General features: G+C 43.4%; 1 protein-coding gene across 2 annotated transcripts in view; it reads right to left on the bottom strand.

Annotated features, from left to right (window-relative positions):
* The window catches only part of TXNL1 (thioredoxin like 1), a 75,299-nt gene that overhangs the window by 12,349 nt on the left and 43,772 nt on the right, over positions 1-19,178 (bottom strand). For both annotated transcript variants that reach the window (XM_029579747.1, XM_029579755.1), the window contains 2 exons: positions 8,952-9,074; positions 1,967-2,036 (listed from right to left, as the gene is read on the bottom strand). In XM_029579747.1, coding sequence (XP_029435607.1) covers positions 1,967-2,036; positions 8,952-9,074 — 193 coding nt within the window. The remainder of the gene's footprint in view (positions 1-1,966; positions 2,037-8,951; positions 9,075-19,178) is intronic.

Genomic DNA, 19,178 nt, shown 5'->3' with positions numbered 1-19,178 from the left:
CTGGCTTTGGAATCTTTAATATTGGCATTAGATAAGATTCTAATATTGAAGGTGTTCTTATTGGTACGGATGTTTATAAACTATCGGCATATGCAGATGACGTCATTGTTCCTTGTTGACCCTATCTCTCTCCCTCATCTGTTTTCCCTCATTTCTGTCTACTCTTCTTTTTCTGGTTTTAGAATTAACTGGCATAAAACTGAGCTGGCTTTGAACTTTTTTTTGGTCGATTTGTCTGAGTATTCCACTCACAAGTCGAAACAAGGCCTTAAATATTTGGGTATTAGTTTTTATGACAAATTATCCCATAAAAATATCCCAATGTGAAACTTCTCTTTTGCAAATGGTATGAGACTATTTTGCAATGGTCCCCTCTCCACTTAACTTGGTGGGGTAGGTTGGATACTATTCAAATGGTGTTAGCTCTGCTGTTTAATTTTGTATTCTCTATGCTACCCATTTTCTTTTCGGGGCACTTTTATAAAGCAGGTTGATCGCTTACTTTCTCTTTTTTTGTGGCGAGCTAAGGGCCGTCGCATTGCTCTTTCTAAACTGAAAGTCGATAAAAGTCGGGGAGGGGAATTAACTTCCCAGATTTTTACAGTTATCAAGAGTTCATATTACAACAAGGTTATTATTGGTTCTTGCATGCACTCTCTCTCTCTCTGACAGTCCTAGATGGCTATCAACAGCGCACATTTTTTTTCCTTTAGAAGGGATCCCCGGGACATCCTACCCTCAATCTCTTTAAATCCCATCCAATTTTATGCTCAGCGCATTGGGCTTTTAATGAATTTGAGCATTTTCATCCCTCTTCTGCTCCTCCCTGGAAATTCTCCTGATTTTCAATTTATGGTTTCATTCCTCCATTTCTATTGGAGGTCATACCATAAACTGGCGTATTTGGCAACAATGTGGAATCTGGTTTCTCTCTTCCCTTTTTCAGGATGACTCCTTTCTTCCCTTCTCTGTTCTGCAGGCTGTTTTATTTTCTATCCAACTCTCAGTTTTATGCCTGGTTACAACTCCTTGACTGTCTATGATCTTCCTTGCTTTCTCAATTTCTTTTTTCTGCCTATCCTTCTTTATACATACTTTACCGGGATTTTGCTCCCATGGGTCATTTAGCTTCTAGAATATATAAGTCTTTGAAGGATTCTCTTTTTCCCAGACTGACTGGGTTGCAGAATTTATGGCTCTCAGATGTTAACTATTGGAGGTTGTAGACTGGGATTCTTTTTGGTATTCCACTGTCTTCCAGTTTGACACAGTCCTCTTATTTTTTTTCCTCAAAGGGCGGTGTGGACCTCCTGGCAACTTTCAGGAAAGGTTTATTATAATCCTGCAATTGTTGGTCCTGCTCCTCTGCTAAAGCCACAGTCTCACATGATATTTTTTTGTCTTATAGTTTTCTCTTTTTTGGCAAACAGTGTGGGGCATTCTCTCTCATGTTTTGCATTTGAATGCTCTTCTTACTTATCGTATAGTTATTTTTCGGGGTGCGGCCCTACCCTTTTCTCTATCCCCACCCCATCATAAATTGCTAGATTTTTTTCTTGTTGTTACTATACATTTAATCATGTCCAACTGGAAGCTTAGTGATCTACTTAATGAGCACTTCTGGTGGAATTCCATTGTCTTTATTGTAAATATGAAAAAGCTGTTGCTGTTAAACACCAGTGGTAAGCACAATGGGCCCAGGTGTGGAAGCCGCTCTATGACTTTTTTTTATTCTGTTAATTAAGTTTTGTTATGCTGTATAACCTGTTCAATATATGACTTTTATTTCTTACTTTGGTTCTCTAGCAAATTGATATGTGGCCCTGGCTCTTTGTTTTGTTTCTTTGTATTGTTTGCTTTTTTGTTTTGATCCTGTATATTTCTGTTTTGTCATTTCTTGTTAAAAACTCTCAATAAAAGATTTGAACTTAAAAAAGGTAAAAGGAAACTAATTGATTTTACTCACCATTCTCTGGTCCTTGGAGTTTCATAGAATAAAGTTTAACAGGCTGATTAAATGCTACGGTCATAAGCAGCTGTGGAGAGAATTTAAAGTTACAGTACATGAAGCCAAACTATAAAACTACAGCTCTAATCCAACAGATTTATATTACAGAGGACTAAAGAAACAAGAATGAATGATTGAGTCAATCCCCACATTTCCCATACACTGGTCTAACCTAAAAGGTTTAATAAGTGGGATGTATTATAGAGTCAACACTACAAGACAGAATAGTTTCTCTGTTTCTACCTCTCCTGCTGTAACCTGTTTCTTCAAGGAGCAACTCACCTGCCCACCAAATGTGCTATCATCCCCCTTTTCAGAAATGTTTACAGCTATAACAAACATGTAAAATGGAACAGGTTCTTCCCCTTATTGTTCTCTGAAGATTCTCAATATTTTGTTCTTGCAGCTTAATGCCTTTGCTACTGAAAAGACAACACCAATATCATCGCTTGTCTCATCCTATGTACTTTTGTATTGTTTTTCTTTTGTTCTTAATAAAAAGTCTTCACTACAATAAACATTGGAATCTACCTTAATTTCTAGCTTCAGATAAGTTATTCAAAACTGTACCACAATCACAAATCTCTCAAAAAAACAAAACAAAACATATAAAACACTGCAAATGTAATGCTGATGCTACTACATGAGAAGTCAGGTGCAGGCATAAGTGGTATGCACAAAATATTATTTGCCCTTTTGCCCCCTCCATGCCAAGGGACATTGAATCCTCTTGCTGAACAGAACAGTATCCAGTTGACAGACCCCTCTATACCACTTATGTCTTTAATCCCTAGACATCATAAGTAATCCATTCTGCTAAAGGAATCAGATTCCTCGACTCTGAAAGTCAGAGAACTACCCAAACAGACTTGTAAGCTTTTACAAGAAATGCATTTTGAGAATAATTAACTAACATTAAAATGTATATTTGCTACTATTTCAGGGCTACTCTGCATATTTTTCAGCCCCATTTTTACCCTAAACCCTGAAAAATGATTCAGCTCTTGGATTGTCTACGGGCTAGGAAGTGCACCACTTTGAAGGGTGAACACTTCACTGAATCTTACAAGCTACAGGGCTTGCCAACAGAGCAAGTAGATCATATCAGTGGAATACAGTTGTGCTCATAAGTTTACATACCCCTGGCAGAATTTGTAAGATGTGTAGCATTTTAAGAAAAAACGAGTGACCAGACAAAACACATCTGTTATTGTTAATGTGCTTCAAATTAAAATATTTTATGCATCAGAGAATAGCACAATCATTAAACAAACCATAGCAATAAATAAAATACTAAAATGGTCCTGTTCAAAAGTTTAGTTCTTATTTAGTTCTTATTATCAATGAGGCACTTTATTTTCTAATGTGGTAAAGCTGCCCATATGGACACAGATATAGGTACATATGGATTTTTTTATATAAGGAATTAGGTCCTTTTAGATCATGTCACCATTACTTTTGGCATTAAGTGTTGTCTAACGTTAATACTTCTGTCTGTATTTTTGATGTCATATTTTATATAATTTCAATATTTGTTTGGTGTATATGTTTAAATTCACATTTAATTGTTTTTATGTGTGTTTGTATTTGTTTGTTCTGTTAGCCCCTGAAGCAGCTCAAAGAGCAAAAGTCGGCCTGAGTCGGGCTTTTTATGATGTTTTGTGCAAAATAAAGAAATCCTGGTGTTCACTGATCCTCTTGTCTTGGTCGCAACTGCTATATTGGATCAGTTTCCGGTTTGCTTTTTTGGACCTTAACTAGGCTGAGGTGTGCTTCATTCTGATAACTTTTCCTTTCTATATCAATACTTTCACTGGTTGAATATTATAAAATATGACAGTTTTGTCATATAACAAGGTTCTTCAGGCTTCTAAGTATATATTTTGTTTATAGATATTTTTAATGTCTTTAGAGATTTCATGTATTGAAACACTGCTTTATAAATGGCTGTCATTTGACTAGTGCAGCATATACAAAATGTTTATAAGTTTTTTTAAATTTTTTATAAAACTTTTTTTTATATATAACTACTTTAGCAATGTTACATTGATTATATATAGGAAAATTTGATTCTTACCTGATAATTTTCGTTCCTGTAGTACCAAGGATCAGTCCAGATTCTTGGGTTTATTCATCCGTGCCAGCAGGCAGAGACAGAGAAAGTAAAACTGACACGGCTTTATATACCCTGATGCCACCTGCAGTTCCTCAGTATTAATCTGTACCAAAGCTAGATGCAAACAAACTAACTATCATAAAAAGCCATTTGAATCTAAACTTGATAACAAAAAAAACTGCTGATATCTGTAATGTACAACAGTTAAGCGGACGACTCTCCACCCTCCATAAATATCCGGGTGGGACTCTGGACTGATCCTTGGTACTACAGGAAAGAAAATTATCAGGTAAAAACCAAATTTTCCTTTCCCTGTACATACCGGATCAGTCCAGACTCCTGGGATGTACCAAAATTTCCTAAACAGGGTGGGATCTGGAGAGTCCCGCTCGTAACACGCTTTCACCAAAAGAACGAGGCTCCCGATCTGCCACATCCAAGCGATAATGTCTTGCAAAAGTATGCAGCAACTTCCAAGTTGCTGCTCTACAAATCTCTTGTGGTGATACCAAGTGAGCCTCTGCCCAAGAGGCTGACTGAGATCGGGTGGAATGAGCCCTCAAGCCCTCCGGCTGGCTTACCTTTGAGAATATAAGCGGATCCAATAGCTTCCTTAAAACACCTGGCAATGGTGGTTTTGGAAGCTTGAAGCCCCTTCTTCGGACCGCTCCACAAAACAAAAAGATGGTCAGATCACCTAAATCCATTCGTGACCGTAAGATAGTGAAGTAATGCTCGACTGACATCTAACAGCCTAAGCAGCTCATGAGCGTTTGGTTCAGAGGCTGCCAAATCCGAAAAGGCCGGCAGCTCAATAGACTGATTAACATGAAAAGAAGATACTACCTTCGGAAGAAAAGATGGAACTGTCCGTAAAGACACACCTCCGTCCGATATCTTAAGAAAGGGATCACGATATGACAAAGCCTGCAACTCTGAAATTCTCCTTGCAGAGCAAATGGCTAACAAGAAGACCACCTTCAAAGTGACATCCTTAAGAGTAGCCCTGCGAATAGGTTCAAAAGGAGCCTCACACAAACCTCGAAAAACCAGGTTGAGATTCCAAGGAGGACAAATGTTCCTCACCAGCGGACACAAAATTTTGACATCTTGAATAAAATGGACCACATCAGGATGAGAGGACAAGCGGTAACCATCCAGGTTTCCCCTCAAAGATGTCAAAGCCACCACCTGAACTCTAAGAGAGTTGAAAGCAAGGCCCTTGGCCAAACCATCCTGTAGGAAAGTTAACACGTGTGCCACGGAAGCGCGCAAGGCCTGAATCCGCTTCGCCACACACCAGGACTCAAAAACTTTCCAGACTCGGATGTACGTCACTGAGGTGGATTTCCATCAAGATTGAAGGAGAGTAGTAATCACCAGTTCCAGGTATCCTCTCGACCTTAGCTTCCTCTCAAAAGTCATGCCGCTAGACAAAAGCGATCTGCCTGATCGGAACATACGGGCCCTTAATGTAGCAGACCAGGAAGATGACTGAATAGTAATGGCCCCTCGACCGCTAGGTTTATCAGGTCTGTGAGCCAAGAATGGTGCGGCCACTCTGGGGCCACTAGCACCTCCTCTCCTGGGTGTCTCTCTATTCGCCGCAAGATCTTGCCCACTAGAGGCCAAGGAGAGAATACATATAGCAGAACTCCCCGAGGCCAGGGAAGGACCACAGCATCTACGCCCGCTGCGCTGTAGTCCCTGCGTCTGCTGAACAACAGAGGAGCCTTTGCATTGTGACAAGTCGCCATCAGATCGACCAGAGGACAGCCCCATTTCTCGCAAATGAGTTGCGTCGCCGCATCAGACAACTCCCATTCTCCCGGATCTAAGAGCATGCACCTGAAGTTCCTCCGGCGGCACTTGGACCACGGCCCCCAAGAGTTGCAACCTGTGCAAAGTCTCCCGCACCGCCCTGCGCTTCTGCAGCAAGCCGCAGGGGGCGATTAGGAACAAGTCGCGGACAGGTCGAGCAAATTCTAAAACGTAACCGTCCCTTATCATACTGAGAACCCACTGATCCTGCGTGACCTTGGCGCATACCCAGTAAAACCATGCCAGTCGCCCTCCTATAAAAGGAATGGCGGAGTGGATGGCCTCCTTTCATTGAGCTGACTTGGGACCGGAGGAACCGGCATTGTGGAGGCCCTGAAAGGTCTACAGCCTCCTCAAAAGGACTGCCCCCAGGACTGACATCTAGACGAAAAGGACCTCTGTGCTGCCGTCGCGGAGCGTGGTTGTCTAAACCTATTGTCCCGAAAACACGGCCGAGTAGGAAAACTCCGCCTACCCGAGGTACCTTAGTGTCTGCTAATTGCTTCACAATCTGATCCAATTCCTCTCCAAAGAGGAGATGACCCTTGAATGGTAAAGATGCCAGCTGCGTCTTAGATGAAACATCTGCTGACCCGTTACGAAGCCAGAGGAGGCGCCTTGCGGACACCGCCGCTCCCATAATACGGGAGGACATCAGGAACACATCATACAGTGCATTGGCTACAAACGCGATCGCCGCCTCCAACCGGTCTGCCTGAGCTGCTTGAGCACCCGTAGGTGCCTGCTCCTCCTGGGCATGATGCACCCAGCGCAAGCATGCTCTCTGCATGAGGCTGGAACAAATAGCTGCGCGGAGACTCAAAGCAGAAATCTCAAAAATCCTTTTGAGATGAATCTCCAGCTTGCGATCCTGGACATCCTTCAGAGCTGCCGCTCCTGTAACCGGAATGGTTGTCTTCTTAGTGACGGCGGAGACCGCGGCATCCACCTTCGGCAGGGCAAACAACTCCAGGGTCTGCTCTGGCAAATCATAAAGCTTGGCCATAGCCCTATTGACTTTCAGACCCTCATCCAGATTATTCCACTCTTGCTCCACCATCTTAGCGGATTCATGGTACAGGAACCCGGAGGAGGGACGCCGCATGCCCTGCAAAACTGGATGCGCACCATCCTTGCTAGTGTCCTCTGGCAGAGACTGGAGCTTCAGCTCCTCAGAACCTGAGGAATGAGCGGCACCAGTTCTTCTCTGCGAAACAACCACAGGATCTTGGGGTCAAACCCCTCTGCCGCAGGCCCAGGATCGAGATCTCTTGGTGTCCACCGGGTCCGGGTCCGCCGACTGAGTACCGGCCAGCGACAGCCTTGGCCCGGCGGAATCAACCTGAGGCGCCGCCGTGGGTACTCTCAACCTTCTAGCGGGCACAGTGGTCACCTGTGATGCTCCGTACGTGCTCTGACCTATGCCAGAGTTGTGTAGCGCCCCGTCCTGTGAAACACCAGGCTCCAGGAGTAAAGGCGGAGGGTGATGGCCCCCTCTGGGAGGCCCAAACCCCTCATATTGCGCCAAAAACGCCTTGTGCATGAGAAGCACAAACTCAGGCCAAAAAGGGCTCCCCCCCTGGGATCCTGCCAGGGCCCCCTGTCCCTCAACAGGACTTGGGAGCACCAGGGAAAGAACTGGAGGAAGATCCTCTCCAGGTTCCGAAAACGTGGGCCTGACTGCCGGGGGATCCTAGATGGCCACCGTTCCCACAGTTACCGCACTGGGAAGGCACAAGCGGCCAGAAGTACTGGGAGCTGCAGGGCAAGGAGACAAACCACCTCTCTCCTTCGTTTGGCCGGCATCGGGAGTTCCAAGGGACCCTCCCCCCCAGAAATACATGCCGCACACAAACCGTGCCGATTCAGCCGCACTGGAGTCGACCCGCATCCATGACGAACCACCCCCCTCACCATTGCGCTGCCGACAGCCTGAGGAAAAGAAAAAGAAAAAATTTTGGAAAAAAAAAAATTGCAACTGCCAAGAAAAAACCACCGAAACCGCGCCAGGCCGGGGGGGGGGGAGGGGGGGGGGGGGGGGGAAGAGAGCCAGCCGAAGCTGTTGACTCTACCTGTTCCTGCTAACTCCGTTTCTCTTTTCTTTTAAACAACTTTACTGCTCTAAAAGCAGCCTCACTGAAAAGCTCCCCCTCCTGTTACAAAAGAGAGCTGTCCAGTTCAATTCAGCAAAATAATTAAAACAGGAGGGGAAGTGAGGAACACAAATTTAGGGAGCTCACATGTGACAGGGAGGGATCCTGACCATCGGATGTGCACTTCACGGTGACTTGGTGAGTGGCGTACAAAAGGGTCACCGACCCCCAGCCCCCCCCCCAAACACGGTAGGGGTCCCTCACGAGCAACCCCGACCACTGGGAGGAAGGCTCAAATTAGAATCCAAAGAAAAACAAAACAAAACAAAAAAAAGACAAAAAAATACTGGACCAAAACTGCAGGTTTAAGCATCAGTCACCCACTGCTGGAGACAGAGAAATACTGAGGAACAGCAGGTGGCATCAGGATATATAAAGCAGTGTCAGTTTTACTTTCTCTGTCTCCGCCTGCTGGCACGGATGAATAAACCCAGGAGTCTGGACTGATCTGGTACGTTCAGGGAAATAGTGCTACATAGGAGTCCTCAATGTATGTGAGATCTTTCCCGTGAAGAAACCAGCTGTGGCGAAACAAAAAGGTCTTTGTTCGGGGCAAGAGGATTCACTTACTAGACAGGGACAAGAGGATTCATTATTAATGCTGGTTGAATACGGCATACCTTTTTTTTTTCCCCCAACAGTACCAGTTTTTGCCACACACACACAAATTTACTTTGTAAACTTGTATGAAAAACTTCACTGTTGTGACATGAGAAACTTACAGCAGCTGCTTCATGCTTACATGAACTTGTAAATTTGTTATGTATACAGCACACGAAGAACAAGAGCAAACAAACAATCTCACAGTGAAACTACAAACTGCAACCCTAAATTTAAGTGTCAGCTCTCCTACCTGCTCATCACAGTCCGATTCCAAGTATGTGGGGTCTTTGCGTAAACAGTTGTCAAAACCATGGTCGTCGCTTTCATTAAGACATTCACAACCAGCTTTATTTATAAATGGCATTAAATCCATCTGCAAACCAAACAAAGTTAAGATTGTAAAAGTACAAATCATGTAATACATATTTTCTATTATACGCCTAGAAGTCAAGAGTCAGCACACATGAATACGAATGGAATTGTGAATGAGTGATCTGTCAAGAATTCTGTACAAGCAAGGCCACATAACCTAACGCATCATTCTTTAAATCAATGCAATAACTTGTAGGAATGAGGGATCTTTTTGACTGGCTAAGAACAATTAACTGTGCACATCTGTCTTTATAACGTTACAGTTTATACACAGTTTTGAATCATCAGTACCGGACACTTTAAGACTCCCATTGCATAACAGTTTGAGCCAGGTCATTTTTTACTTTAGTTAAAATCAAGCACACCAAATTATATATATATAGTCCAGAACATCACTGCTAACAAAGGCAGTGTTTCTGGAGATGATATCCTTTCAGTAAGTGAGGAAAGTTTGAGAGAGAGCAAGATCATTTTCCACGAGGACACCAACCCTGTGGAAACCAGTACTGGCAGATTTGAAATAACAGGTGGATTATGCTCTGTTTAAAAGAACAAAACAAAAAACATGGATCTTCCCCTGATCTTGGGTGCTGATGGAACAATGTGGCTGGGTTGATGCTAGGGATGGGGAGGAAACTATTTTAATGTATGGTGAGGTGGGATCAGTATGGGGTTGGGGTTTGGAGACCTATGGGTGTAGGGAGTTGTGGGTGAGGGGCTTCAATAGCTCTTTTGGAATCACAGGCATTTGGTATTGTGTTAGTATTTGTTTATGTATTGTGTGAATTTTGTTTTATACATTGTATATTGTTTTTAAAATTGTACACCACTTCGGATGTTCAGTTTGGAGACCAGGAAAGTGGTTAATAAGAATGGTAACTAAAACAAAGTATCTGAAAAACATGTAGCTGGTACTGCTTAGCAAAGTCTTAAATCACAGATTGATGAAACACCAAAAGTAACTAGTCAATAACATACCCTTTTACTGACACACTAGTGCCTGAACTCAGAGGTTCCTGAATTCAGGGTTCCAGGGAGATCCTTTAGGTTAGATTAACCACGATAAAAAGTGTATTCCTTTAGTTCTTTAATTCCTTTTTTCAGCAACAGAGAACAAGAGCAGACAATAAGCCAGGTAAGCATTTGCTAAAGCATACCATTTTCCTTCAGGGATCTAAAGCAAAGACTAAATTTCTACAAGATCAATACTCTCCTATTTCTAACTAGACAGACACATCCTTGGATAAAGCGGAGTTGCTTACCTGTAACAGGTGTTTTTCGAGGACAGCAGGATGTTAGGCCTCACACATGGGTGATATCATCAAATGGAGCGCAGCATGGAAAACTTATGTCAGTGTTTCTAGAACTTTGACTGGGCCTCATTGGGCATGCCCAGTATGCATACCACACGATCACGTGAGGTCTCCTTCAGTCTTATAACATAGAATAAATGAAAAATAAAGAGAATATATCCACCTAATGGAAACCCAACTCCGCAGGGGGCAGGCGGGTTTCGCGAGGACAAACATCTTGCTATCCTCGGAGAACACCAGTTATGGGTAAGCAACTCTGCTTTATCCGGGGAGAAGTAGAATAGTAGTCCTCGCATGTGGGTGAGTCCCTAGCTATAAGGCTAGGGACAGCAGCATAGGAACAGCTCCCCTATGAGGAAAGACTAAAGAGGTTAGGACTTTTCAGCTTGGAGAAGAGACGGCTGAGGGGGGATATGATAGAGGTGTTTAAAATAATGAGAGGTCAAGAACAGGTGGATGTGAATCGGTTATTTAGTCTTTCAGATAATAGAAAGACTAGGGGGCACTCCATGAAGTTAGCAATTGGCACATTTAAAACTAATCGGAGAAAGTTCTTCTTCACTCAACGCACGATTAAACTCTGGAATTTGTTGCCAGAGGACATGGTTAGTTCAGTGTTAAAAAAGGATTGGATAAGTTCTTGGAGAAGTCCATTACCTGCTATTAATTAAGTTGACTTAGAAAATAGCCACTGCTATTACTAGCATCGGTAACATGAAATAGACTTAGTTTTTGGGTACTTGCCAGGTTCGTATGGCCTGGATTGGCCACTGTTGGAAACAAGTTGCTGGGCTTGATGGACCCTTGGTCTGACCCAGTATGGCATGTTCTTATGTTCTTAAGGCTGTTCCCCAACATAAAAAGAGGACAAACAAAATACCCAACATAGGTGCCAACGAATACAAGGGTTTTGTTGATAATGGGGGTGGCTGGGACAGCCTGAATACAAATAACAGGCCCTACGGCAGCCTAAAAAGAAGGAATGGGCCCTGGACAGGAACCAAGTTGGGTTCTACGCCTCACACAAGTTCCAAAGGACAGATTGTCCAAGCCTACTATTGTGTTGGCCATCCCTATCCAAGCAATAGTGAGATGTGAATGTTACGAGAACTACACATCTCAGCCTTGCAGATCTCCTCCATCGGAACTGCTCACAAGTGGGCCCCTGACAATGACATGGCTCGAACAGAATGAGCCTTGACATGGCCCCCAAGATGCAGTCCTGCCTGAGCATAACATAAAGAGATGCAATCTGCTAGCCAATTAGTGAGTGTCTGTTTGGCCACTGCAATGTGCAACTTATTACTATCAAAAGAAAGAAAAAGTTGGGTGGACTGTCTATGGGCCTCTATCCGCTCCAGATAGAAGGCTAAGGCTCTCTTGCAGTCCAAACTGTTCAGGGCTTGTTTGCCTTGTTAAGAATGGGGCCTGGGGAAAAATGTTGGTGGGACGATGGACTGGTTAAGCTGGAAATCCGTTACCACCTTAGGCAGGAACTTAAGGTACATAAGCAAGACCACCCTGTCATGAAAGAACTTAGTATAAGGTGGATAACTCACAGAGCTGGAGCTCACTGATCCTGCATGCTGAAGTGACTACCACCAAAAATAAGACCTTCCAGGTCTTACTTCAGGCCACAGGAGCACAGAAGCTCAATAGGAGCTTTCATCAGCTAAGCTAAAACAAAGTTGAGGTCCCAAGACAAAGTGGGAGGCCCCACATGAAGCACACAACTATAGGCTGTACAGAGATGGGTGTACCATCTACACCATGGTGGTATATGCCAGTTGCACTCAGATGAACTCTAACGGAATTGGTCTTCAAGCTAGATTCTGATAGGTGTAGAAAGTAATCAAGCAATTTTTGTATGGGGGCAGGAGAAAGGATCTAGAGCCTTCTGCTCACACCACATGGAAAACCTTCTCCATTTCAGTTCATAGGACTTTTCTAGAAGCCAGCAGGACCCGAGACACATCCTCTGAGAGTGATTGCAAACTTAACCTCTCAACATACAGGTTGTGAGCAACCTGCTTCAACCTTGCGTGATGAGATATGAGGAAGTCTCCAGACTGATCGGTCTCTGAATGGATAACTCCCCACAAGAGTGCAAACTAGACATGTCTTGGCCAATAAGGGGCTATAAGAATCATAGTTGCTTTGTTTTCACGAAGCTTCAAGAGAGTCTTCGCTACTAGTGGAGTTGGAGGATGTGCGTACAGAAGACTCTTGCCCCAATGTCGTACGAGGGCATCCGAGGCCGTTTTGCTGCTTGTCCTGTACAGGGACCATAACCGAAGTACCTTTGAAGAGATCCACATCTGGGCTTCCCCAGAAGTGGAAGATCCGATCCGCAACCCCTTGGTACAGAGTCCATTCTTGGGGTCTGAAGGCACGACACAGTCTGTCCGCTAACACATTCTCTATTCCAGCCAGGTACATGCCCTGAGCGCCATCCCATGAGACAGGGCCCATGACTATATCTGAACTGCTTCCTGACACTAGTAGTACAACCCCATACCTCCCTGCTTTTTGACATGCCACATCGCTACTTGATTGTTGGTTTGAATTGGAACAACTTTGTTGGACAGCCAATCTCTGAAAGCCCATAGCACCTACCCGATTGCCCGAAGCTCCAGGAAACTGATTTTGCAACAGCATTCCTGGGTGGACCAGATACCTTGAGTGCTGAGCCCATCTACATGAATTCCCCAAACCAGGGTGGATGTATCCATGGTTAGGACAGTTTGAGTAGGATGATTGAAAGGAGATCCCCGTTCCAGATTTAAAATTACCTACCACAAGGACAAGGAGTCCTGGAGGGGTGAGCTGACTTGCTTGCAGTTCTGGTGGCTCTGTATAGCCTGATGTCACTGCAACCTCAGGGTCCATTGAGCTTTTCGCATGTACATACATGCCAAGGGAGTGACGTGAACTGTCGCAGCCATGTGGCCCAGCAACCTCAAAATGTGCCAAACCGACAGCTCTGCTGAATCTCGGCTGTGATAGTCATCAGGTTGATGGCCCTTAGTCGAGGCAGAAAGGCCTTGGCCTGAGCCAGTCTAGCAGGGCTCCTATGAAGTCCAATTGAGGTAATGGGCTGAGATGGGACTTTGGGTAGTTGATGATAAACCCTAGTGACCTGACGGCCGCCTCCCCGAGAGGTGCTCTTGACCAGCCAATCTTCAAGATAAAGGAAAGCATGCACTTCCAGCCTGCGAAGGTGCGTTACCACCACAGCCAGGCATTTTGTAAAAACACATGAGGCTGATGTGAGCCCAATGACACTCAATACTAGAAGTGCTGTTTTCACACCACGAATCAGAGATACTTTCTCCTTGATTGAGGAAGATCAGTCCCCAACTTCTTCAAAAGGGGATCAAGGTGCCCATGAAAACTCTCAAACTTTTCTTTTTTGATGAATCTGTTCAAGGCCCTTATGTTTCCTTTGGAATTAGGAAGTACCTGGAGTAAAATCCACATCCTCTTTGCCCTGGGGGAATAGATTTGACCGCTCTGGCCATTAAGAGGGAGGAGAGCTCCTTTAGTAGTACCTCCTGATCCACTTCCAGACCCCAAAAAATGGATTCAGAGGGTAATTTGGAGGGGCATCCAAAAGGTTCAGTCAGTACCCTTGATGGATGATAGAAAGAATCCACTAGACTGAGGTTACACACAGCAACTGGTTTCCAAAGAACTGCAGCCTTCCCCCAACCAGCAGATCTATTGCCCCGGGTACAGGTAACTGGGCTATGCTCCCTACAACACAGTCAAAACCCCATCCCTGGAGCTAACAGGTACCGGCTGGTGTTTTGGAGCTCTTTGCTGCCTGGGATGGCTGCGAGAACCCTGGTATTGCAGATAGGACAGAGAGGGCGAAGGATAATATTTCCTTTGGCGAAAAAAAATACTTCTGCCCAATCTCACCGACTTCCTAGATGAGAAGTCAGGAGTGCTAGCAGAGAGTTGCTAAAGGGTCTCATGGTGGTCACGAAGCCATCACATCCTTAACCTTATCTCCGAAGAGATTCTCTCTATTGCACAGCATGTCAGTGAGTCTTTCCTGTACCTCTTGTTGGAAATCAGATGCCCGCAGCCATGCCATTCTGGAGGTGCAGATTCCCGCTTCAGAGATCCTCAATGCAGTTTCAAAAACATCGTAGGTCGCATGGACCTCGTGTTTTCCACACTCCACACCCTTATGCACCAGTGAGAGGAAAGTGTCCTGCTGCTGAGGCAACTGCTTGGCCACCTCCTGAACATGCTTCCAGATGTCCTGAAAGTACTGGATTATGTAGAGCTGGTAGGAAGCTATGCGGGCAATGAGCATTATCCACTGGAAAACCTTCCTCCCAAGAGCATCCATTGCTCTGTGATCCTTCCCTGGGGGGTGCTGAGGAATGGGTCCTATAATGTTTGGCTCTCTTGAGAGCAGACTTAATCACCTCAGACTGATGGGGCAGCTGTCATTTGTCGTACCCGGGAGCCTTATGGATGAGACAGACCGCGTCCACCTTCTTCTTCAAGGGAGACACTGAGAGGGGGGGTGTTCTCATATCCTCAACAGTCCTCAGACCACTTGCACTGAAGACAAGTCTCCCAGGGCTACTGCCCAGGAGGGAAGGGTTAGGTCAGCCATTAGTTGGTGATTCGATTATTAGCAATGTAGATAGCTGGGTGGCTGGTGGATGTGAGGACCGCCTGGTAACTTGCTTGCCTAGTGCTAAGGTGGTGGACCATGCGCGTCACCTAGATAGGATTATAGGTAGTGCTGGGGAGGTGTCAGCTGTTGTGGTACATTTGGCACCAATGACATAGGAGAATGTAGGAGGGAAGTTCTGGAAGCAAAATTTAGGACTTTAGGTAGAAAGCTGAAATCCAGGGTGGTATTTTCTGAAATGCTCCCTGTTCCACATGCAGGTCCCCAGAGGCAGGCAGAGCTCCGAAGTCTCAATGTGTGGATGAGACGATAGTGCAGGGAAGAGGGATTCAGTTTTGTAAGGATCTGGACAGGGGAGAATGGAATAATAACTGAGGTGATTTAGTCTGCTGGCACTAACTTTCAAAAAGGAGATAGAGCAGCTTTTAAACTAGAACAAGGGGGAAAGCAGACAGTCACTAGGCAGTGCATGGTTCAGAGGATACTAATGAAACAGGAGAGTTAGGGTATCTCAACTGAGAGTTTCTAATAAAAGCAAAAGTAACCCATATGCCTATAAGTAAAGAATCACCTGAGCTAAAGAATTCCAAATTATCCTTATCAACTGAAAAGTAGGTTGTTAATACAAACAAAAAATGAACTTTGAAATGTCTGTATGCCAGTGCCAGAAGTCTAAGTAGTAAGATGGGAGAATGTATAGCAGCGAATGATGAGATAGACATAATTGGCATCTCAGAGACCTGGTGGAAGGAGGATAATCAATAGGACAGTGCTATATTAAGGGACAATTTATACCACAATGATATGGAAGATCAACTTGGTGGGGGGTGTAGCATTTTATGTCCAGGAGAGTATAGAGTCCAACAGGATAAAGATCATACAAGAGACTAAATGCTTGGTAGAATCTATATTTATTTATTTTATTTTTAACTTTTATATACAGACGTTCCTGTAAAAAATACAAATCACACCGGTTTACATTGAAACTGCAAAGTCGCAAAGAGCATTACAAGGCACAAGGGATACAAATAACTGGGAGCAGGGAAGTAAAACTAAAACTGCAAATCTTCACTAAATTCGTCCCTAAATATAATCATTAACTACAGAAAAGATTAAAGTACATTTGACAACAGAAAACAGATTTCTATATGGGTTGAAATCCCATGTGTGTTGGGTAAGAGTATAGTGATAGTATACTCTTATCATCCACCTAGCCAAAATGATCAGATAGATGATGAAATGCTAAAACAGATCAGGGAAGCTAATCAATTTAGCAGTGCAGTAATAATGGAGATTTCAATTACCCCAATATTGACTGGGTAAATGTAACATCAGAACATGCTAGAGACATAAAATTCCTGGATGGAATAAACAACTGCTTCATGGAACAATTGGTTCAGGAACCAAACAAGAGAGGGAGCTATTTTAGATTTAATTCTTATTGGAATGCAGGATTTGGTGAGAGAGGTAATGGTGATGGGGCCACTTGGCAACAGTGATCATAACAAGATCAAATTTGAACTAATGACTGGAAGGGGGTCAATATGTAAATCTACAGCTCTAAAATTAAATTTTCAAAAGGGAAACTTTGATAAAATGAGAAAAGTAGTTAAACACTGAAAGGTGCAGCTGCAAAGGTTAAAAGTGTACAACAGGCATGGATATTGTTTAAAAATACAATCTTAGAAGCGAGGTCCAGATGTATTCCATGCATTAAGAAAGGTGGAAGGAAGGCAAAATGATTAACAGCATGGTTAAAAGTTGAGGTGAAAGAGGCTACTTTAGCCAAAAAACATCCCTCAAAAATTGGAAGAAGGATCCATCTGAAGAAAACAAGAAAAAGCATAAGCATTGTCGAATTAAGTGTAAAACACTGATAAGGTAGGCTAAGAGAGAATTTGAAATGAAGTTGACTGTAGAGGCAAAAAACTCATAATTACTTTTTAAAATATATCCGAAGCAAGAAACCTGTAAGGGAGTCAGTTGGACTATTAGATGACTGAGGGGTTAAAGGGGCTCTTAGGGAAAACAAGGTCATTGCAGAAAGACTAAATGAATTCTTTGCTTCTGTGTTTATTAATGAGGATGTTGGGACAATACTGGTTTCAGAGATGGTTTTCAAGGGTGATGATTCAGATGAACTGGACCAAATCACTGTGAACCTGGAAGATGTAGTAGGCCAGACTGACAAGCTAAAGAGTAGCATATCGCCTGGACTGGATGGTATGTACACCAGGGTTAAGAAGGAACTAAAAAATGAAATTTCAGATCTATTAGTTAAAATGTGTAACCCTATCATTAAAATCATCCATTGTACCTGGAGGGTAGCCAATGTAACCCCAATATTTTAAAAGGGCTCCAGGGGCGATCCAGGAAAGTATAGTCCAGTGAGCCTGACTTTAGTGCAGGCAAAAATAGTGGAAACTATTCTAAAGATCAAAATCACAGAGCATATAAAAAGACATGGTTTAATGGAACACATGGATTTACCCAAGGCAAGTCTTGCCTCACAAATCTGCTTCACTTTTTTGAAGGAGTTAATAAACATGTGGATAAAGGTGAGCCAGAAGATGTAGTGTGTTTGGATTTTCAGAAGGCGTTTGACAAAGTCCCTCATGAGAGGCTTCTAAGGAAACTAAAAAGTCATGGGATAGGAGGAGGTGTCCTTTTGTGGATTACAAACTGGTTGAAAGACAGTAAACAGAGAGTAGGATTAAATGGTCAACTTTCTCAGTGGAAAATTGTAAACAGTGGAGTGCCTCAGGGATCTGTACTTGGACTGGTGCTTTTCAGTATATTTATAAATGATCTGGAAAGGAATACGACAAGTGAGGTAATAAGATTTACAGATGATACCAAATTATTCAGAGTAGTTAAATCACAAGTGGATTGTGATAAATTGCAGGACTTTGTGAGACTGGAAGATTGGGCATCCAAATGGCAGAATAAATTTAATGTGGTCAAGTGCAAGGTGTTGCATATAGGGAAAAATAATCCTTGCTGTAGTTACATGTTAGGTTCCATATTAGGAGTTACCACCCAGGAAATTGATCTAGGCATCATAATGGATATTACATTGAAATCATCGGCTCAGTGTACTTCAGCAGTCAAAAAAACAAACAGAATGTTAGTAATTATCAGGAAGGGAATGGTGAATAAAATGGAAAGTGTCATAATGCCTCTGTATTGCTCCATTTTGAGACCACACCTCGAGTACTGTGTACAGTTCTGGTCACCGCATCTCAAAAAAAAAAAAAGATATAGTTGCACTGGAGAAGGTACAGAGAAGTGTGACCAAAATGATAAAGGGGCTGGAACAGCTCCCCTATGAGGTAAGGCTAAAGAGATTAGGGCAGTTCAGCTTGGAGAAGAGACAGCTGAGGGGGGGATATGATTAAGGTCCTTAAAATCATGAGAGGTCTAGAACAGGTAGATGTGAATCTGTTATTTACTCTTTCGGATAAAAGAAAGGCTAGGGGGCACTCCATAAAGTTAGCATGTGGCACATTTAAAACTAATCAGAGAAAATTCTTTTTCACTCAATGCACAATTAAGCCTTGGAATTTGTTGCCAGAGGATGTGATTAGTGCAATTAATGTAGCAGGGTTTAAAAAAGGTTTGGGTAAGTTCTGATATTACTGGCACCAGTATCATGGGATCTAGTGTTTGGGTACTTGCCAGGTACTTGTAACCTGGTTTGGCCACTGTTGGAAACAGGATGTTGGGCTTGATTGACCCGTGGTCTGACCCAGTGTGGCAATTTCTTATGTTCTTATGAATGGCAGAAAGACCAAATGGTCTATCTAATCTGCCAATCCCTACCACTCCCTCAGAGATTCTGTGTTTATGCCATACTTTCTTGAATTCAGATACTGTCTTTGTCTCCACCTCCTCTATGGGGAGGCTGTTCCATGCATCCAATATCCTCTTTGTAAAGAAATGATCTCCTTAGAACATTTCTGAATCTATCCCTGTTCACCCTCATCCCATGGCCTCTCGTTTTTGAGCTGCCTTTCCTTTGTAAAAGGCCCACCCTCCAGTGCATGGAAACCTTGGAAGTATTTAAGTATCTCTATCATATCTCCCCTATCTTGCCTTTACTCTAGTGTATACATGTTGAGATCTTTAAGTCTAC

This window comes from Rhinatrema bivittatum, chromosome 1, assembly GCF_901001135.1.
Source record: "Rhinatrema bivittatum chromosome 1, aRhiBiv1.1, whole genome shotgun sequence".
In the NCBI taxonomy this organism is placed as follows: Eukaryota; Metazoa; Chordata; class Amphibia; order Gymnophiona; family Rhinatrematidae; genus Rhinatrema; species Rhinatrema bivittatum.
This window is presented reverse-complemented; position numbering and strand designations above follow the sequence as displayed.